The sequence below is a fragment of the Echinops telfairi genome, unplaced genomic scaffold, assembly GCF_000313985.2.
Source record: "Echinops telfairi isolate 266 unplaced genomic scaffold, ASM31398v2 ScPeMD7_7458;HRSCAF=8496, whole genome shotgun sequence".
NCBI classification, from domain to species: Eukaryota; Metazoa; Chordata; class Mammalia; order Afrosoricida; family Tenrecidae; genus Echinops; species Echinops telfairi.
Window position 1 is genome coordinate 27408642 of NW_022111358.1, and position 5842 is coordinate 27414483.

At 61.4% G+C, this 5842-nt stretch overlaps 1 protein-coding gene across 1 annotated transcript in view; it reads right to left on the reverse strand.

Annotated features, from left to right (window-relative positions):
• Positions 1 to 254: 254 nt before the first annotated feature.
• PGAP3 (post-GPI attachment to proteins phospholipase 3) overlaps positions 255 to 5842 on the reverse strand; it is a 34408-nt gene continuing 28820 nt past the window's right edge. The window contains exons 7-11 of the mRNA XM_004707120.2: positions 2430 to 2492; positions 1961 to 2022; positions 1566 to 1702; positions 1146 to 1350; positions 255 to 1040 (exon numbers count right to left, since the gene is read on the reverse strand). Coding sequence (XP_004707177.2) covers positions 977 to 1040; positions 1146 to 1350; positions 1566 to 1702; positions 1961 to 2022; positions 2430 to 2492 — 531 coding nt within the window. The 3' untranslated portion in view covers positions 255 to 976. The remainder of the gene's footprint in view (positions 1041 to 1145; positions 1351 to 1565; positions 1703 to 1960; positions 2023 to 2429; positions 2493 to 5842) is intronic.

Here is a 5842-nt window from a genome sequence, read left to right on the forward strand (position 1 = left end):
GAGGAGCTGGTTCTGGAGTGATCAGTCATGTGGGGTGCTGAGACCAAAGGGCGAGGGACCAAAGACAGGGCTATACCCACACATGCTCACACCCAGCCCCCAGCCAGATGACAGCGTAGCCTGCGTTCTGCCTGGGTGGCATCAACAAAGCATGATAGGTCGTGACTTGATCCCTTCATCGCCCTCCAGCCTCCCCAGCTGTGTGGCACGCTGCTGCTCAGACACCGCCCCCAGATGCACACACACACTTTGAAACCACTCACAAACGTGTTCTGGAAGTCGTCAGAGGTGTGGGCTGCACAAGACGGTAATGTGCTAAATGCTAGTGCCTGTGGGTGACCCACACCCACAGAGCTCAGGCCCCACTCCAGGCAACAGTACAGAGGCTGTGAGGGCTGCCACTCAGATCTTTGGGGCCCTGGCCCTAAGTGGAAGTGTGGTGAGGCCTCTGGAGGGGCCACCGGGGCAGGAGTCCTGGGACCTTCCCAAGGCCTAGCCCGAGTCCCAAGGGAAAACAGCTCTGAGACCTGACCTGCAGCCCAAGTTCGAACACTGACTGCCACCTAGCGGTGCCCTGGGGAAGGGGTGGAGGATCAGAAGGCAACCCAGCAGTCTGCCAAGTAAAATGGTAGGTGCCTGGTCTCTCAGCTAGACCTGTCGCTCGGGGAAAACGTCAGGCAGAGGGGCAGTGTGGTGAGGAGGCAGGGGAAGTCTCTCAGTGGGGTGCAGCACACTCAGCTCCCCTAGTTCACCTCCAGGAACCAGACTGCTTTGCAGACTGAGGTGCTGAGAGGCCAGCCGAGGCGGGACTCCCACATCGGTCCGGCCACATGCGGGCAGGCCAGGCAATGGGGTGGACACCGGGCATGCATGCTTCTCCTGTCCAAGTGCAAATTGCTAAAAGGAGGCAATCAATCATCTCCAGAGCTGGGTGGGGGAGGGAGGCCGGCAGGGTGGGATGACTTGCTCCCAGGCCTCAGTCCAGCTTGAACTTGGCCTCTGGCTCCTTCAGCAGGTACAGGCTGTCCTCCTCCAGGAAGCTGGGGGCGAGGGGGAGCCCGCTGAGGCCCACTCCTGCGAAAGCCCGCAGCGCCCCCCCCCCATGATGTGCCCAGGCAGGGCAAGGGGTGGGCAGGGGGGCCTACCTGAAAAAGAGCACGTGGACAGGGACGGTACTGATGTGCCACATGGCATGCGCATCCAGGACCCAGAGGAGCGGCGGGAAGTCCAGCAGCTCAAGCAGGGACAGTCCCTGCAACAGCAGGACCACCGCCACGCACTTGTGCACATGTGGCAGCCGCCGGCGGTTCCACAGGCACCAGGCCAGCCACCACACTGTGTTCACCACACCTGGGGGCCGCGGGGGGCAGTCTCACTGCTGGGGCCGCCTCCTCACCTCACAGTGGAGAGCGTGCTGTGAGCTTTGACCCCGCTTTCCCACGAGCCTTTGAAAAAAGCTCTCTCACCTCTGTCCCCCTGCCCACACCCCAAGGGTCTCCAGAACTTTCTTCTCAGGGAATGACACCACCACCCTCTCCCCAGCTCCAGGGCCCAGCCCGCCTCACCGATCGCCACGTTGGCAGCTAGGTTGTAGCCATAGTCGAAGCGGACGAGGCTCAGGTAGGAGATGTGTGCAGTCAGCAGCAGCAGCAGGAGGGCCCTGAAGGTGCTGATGACAGCTGGACGCCGCAGCCCCACAGTCCTGACCCCCAGCCAGAGCTGCTCAGGGGACGCGCCCATCCCCAGGGTGGCAGTCCCTCAAGCAGCTCCTGGCCCCAACATCAGTGAGTGGGCCTGGAAACCCTGGCCCCTCTCGGAGTTCCTCTCCCCCAGAGGACCAAGTGCTGGGGATCCTTGTCTGAGCCAGGGCTCCTTTCAGGACAGCGCGGGTGTGGGGTGTCAGGGAGGGCCGGGAACCCAGTGTCCAGGGCCTGATCCCGCCCACCCGATGTGGCCTCACCTGACGCAGCACAGGTAGATGGAGTGGAGGATGACGGTGGAGGCACAGAAGTAGTCCATTTTCTGCAGATGGGGAGGGCAGAGTGAGGGCTGCAGGGAGGAGCTGGGAAGGACGCACCCACCAAGGATGGGAACAGAGGAGTTCCGAGGCCCAGTGGCATCTATGGGGGCCCTGGGTCTGTGGTCACTAGCTAACAGGCTGGCCCCAGGCTCAGCCCACACCAGGCCTAACCGTGTGCTCTCTCAGCCAAGGAGCAGTCACAGGGCAGCCCGGAGCCTCACACCCTCGCTTCAGGCTCAAGCCAGGTTCCCGCATACTCCATGGTTGTTAGTGCCTTCTGGAGGGTTCTGACTCGCAGTGACCCCAGGCGAGCACACAGGACATGCTCCCTAAGCAGTGGCTAGTATTAGACATCAGGAGTCACCCAGGCCTCTGGGGAGTCTGTGGGGCAGTCCTGGCAGGTGCTCACCTCTGTGAGGTCGGTGTCCCTGGTGTGAAAGACTGTAGACCAGAACCAGGCATTGAGGGAGACCTGAGGGGAGAGGGGCTATGAGCAAAACCTCCTGAGGGCGGGCATGAAGAAGGGTCTCTCAGTCCTGGGACCAGCCTCCCAGAACCCCCCAAGGCAGCTCTGTTTTCCCAGGGCTCCTGGAGCCTCCCAACTCCCTCAAGTCTGGCTTTCCACCACCCTGAGCCCCCAGGGCCACGGGGGCTGCAGCCTCCACAGGTTCCAGCGTGGCCTGGGAACCGGTTCCAGCAGAGCCAAGATCCGGGGTTACTCAACACCTAAGACAACAGCCCCCGGGGGCCTCGCCTCCTCCCCACTCCTCACCTAGCAGCAGATGATGACAGCCCCACCTGGGCCCAAGGGAGCCTGTGACCTCAGCTTCCAGGGGCGGGAATGAGGTGGGTGGGGTGGAGGGGTGCCAGCCAGCGTGGGGTGTGTCCGGGACAGTGAGCTAGCAAGTGAGGTAGCCTTTGAGATCAGGCAGATCCCACTGGGGCCAAGTCTCTGGGGAACAGGGTGTCAAGCCAGCCTCCTCTGGCTGAACTGGCCCAACCCGCTGGACCAGTGACAGCTCCCATGCCCTGGGAGGAGAAGCAGAGGAGCAGGGCAGCAGGGCTGGAGGGCAACGGTGGGCAGGGGTGAGGTTTAAAGCCTTCTGCCTGTAAATGAACTGCATGGGAGGGGGATGGAAACCATCTTGCCAGGGAGCTCCAGGTCTTCTGGGAGGTGGTGCTGCGAGTCAGGGGCTCAAACTGCTGAAAGAAGGTGGGGTTGGGCTGGGGAGGGGCTAGGAGGAAAGGCGGGGAAATCAGTGAGAACCAGGGGAAGACAGAGCTGGGGTGGGACCGGCCTGCCAATCCTAGAGGCCAGGCAGGGGGCAGGGGAGCAGGGTGACAAGCCATTCCCCACCTGGTACTGCAGCAGGAGGGATGGAGGTCAGACAGCAGGCTGAACTCCCTACAGCAGGCCATGGCACTGGTGAGATAGTGGCAGGAGCAGCGGGGTGGAAGCTAGGCAGAGCCCTGCCCTCAAGTCAGTGGGACATTCTGCTTCCAGCCCCAGGAAGTGTCCAGGCTCACAGCAGCCAGGTGCAGCCCATCTGGCCTGGACCCTAGGCTGAGCCTGGCTGTGAATGCTTCTGGCAGCCTGGGCAAAGGCTCAGTCCTCAGACAAGGGCTGCTATCAGCCCTGACGTCAGGCTATTCGTTTGCTTTCGGTCAAGCTGCTTCCTCCTTTTAGGTTCGCGCAGGCCGGCTCCTGCCCTGTGCACCCAGCTCAAGGCTCCTGCTTGTGCAGTCTTTTCCTCTGAGACGGTAATGGGGGCCTGGTGACCTTGGGGACACATCAGGGTCAGGGCAGGGGTGTCCTTGGGAGGACAGTGGCCCTGGAGCATGTGGGAGGCAGTAGAGGAGATGGCAGCAGGGACTGGCAGCCAGCCAGGCCTCCTTGTCACCCACAGCAGGGGGAACTGACAAGAAGGTTGAGCTAAGTGGCAGTAGGAATTGGAAAGTCCGGAGGAAGGAGGTGCACAGGGCCAAGGCTTGGTGCTACTGGACAAGGTGAGGTGGCTCTGCCTATTGTCCACCCCTCACCCCTGCCGGGGGGTGGGGCCTAGAACCTGGCTCTGCACACTCTGGGGAGCATCTCCCAGCAGGGAGCCCCTCTTCTGACTCGTGATCCAGGTTTGGAAGGCAGTGTCTCGAGGAACTTGGGCCCTGGAGCAGACTGTTGTGCACCAGGGAGTCCATCCTGCCTCGCAAGGACCCGGCAGGGGAAGGCGAGGTCTCTCTGAGGCTGTCTTTATGGTCACAGACCACCATGTCCGTCTGTCTCTCTCTTTCTCTCACTCTCGGAGCAGCTGGTGGGCTAGCAGCTGATCGCCATGGCACCACCCGAGGTGCTGGAGCCAAACCACCAGGGCTCCAATGCCAGCTCCCATCTTCTGTGAACCTGGGCAACTTATCTAGCCTTGCTATGGCCATTCCCTCATCTGTGAGATGGAAATGGACCACGGGCTGGTAGAGTCCATGAACAGAAGTGAAATGTGCCGGCGGTGCCGAGGACAGCGGGCAGTATGAGATGCTGTCCCAGCCCACCCTGCTGATCAGCCCAGGACTCCCAACTTTCCAGACCTCAGCTCCAAGAGGCCAAGTCGGCCTCCTCCCCTCCCCACACGTTAGGAGGAGGAGTGCTCCCCACAGAGAGGGCAGAAGGGCCGGCACCTCCACAATGAGCCTGATGCCCTTTCCCAGGCTCTGGATTCGAATTCTGCCTCCACCACTAAATAGCTGTGTGATGCTGGGTGAATTAGCCTCCAACATGTCGCTGCACAGGACCTCGAGGAGGAGGAGGACTGCAGGTGCCTGGCACAAGGGAGCCATCAGATGCAGGGGTGCTGTGAGCACGGGGGCCCTCCCTCCAGCTGCCCACCCCTACTCCCTTCACTCTCAAGGGTCACTGATGGTCAAGGTCAAGCCTTCTTGGTTCCAGAAGGCAGGCCCTGGGCTCTAGGAGATCTCTGTGCCTCCTTCCCTTCCCGAACTCCTGGGCCACCGCGGACTGCTCAGAGCTGGCAAAGCCAGACACAAGCAAGGGGACAGGGATGTGGTGGGAGGAGAAAGCTCAAGACAGATGCTGCTATTCCCAGACTCCTGGGCCAAGCCCCAGGGGAAAGGGGGGGCAGGTCAGGACCCGGCCAATCAGACAAGCCAGGAGGTCCTGGGCCGGCCCAGCAGGCACCAAGAGTGGTGTGTAAACAGGGAGGACAGGGGGCTGGGGCTGAGGCTGGGGGGGCAGGGGCGGGGACAGGAAAGGCTGGGTGGGAGTGAGCAGCAGGCTGCTTCAGTCTGCTGGAAAACACGAAAATTGAGACCAAAATATCCTAGCCGTGAAACTGGTTGGATGCCAAGTGAGCCAGACCTGTCAGGAATTCGACCCCAGTGCTAAGCCCAGTGCTCCGGGCTGTCATTGACACCATGGCAGTGGGGACAAGTGGGTCTTTAAATAGCTTGGTGTCTCAGAAGTGGGGGAGGCAGAATGTTAAATATGACACCTGCTGCCATCCGGGGCCCCTCCCCCAGAGGCCACCAGGTCTCACCCCCTGCCTCAGGCCAGGGCAGCCTTCCCAGCCCACTGCTGAGAGAGCAGGGGGAGAGGCGGATGGGGTGGGAGGAGGAAGGCTTCTGTCACCAAAGGATTCCTTGATTCCTGCCTGTTGGGAAGTCCTTTCTGAAGTCTAACCATCAATGTGCTACAGACACTTGTCTATTTCTTCTCAACATTTCCTCCGTAGAGATGGCACACAATCAGTCCCTAACCATGCTACAGAGACGGCTGGCCTTCCCTGCACCCCCACCTCACCACACACACACACA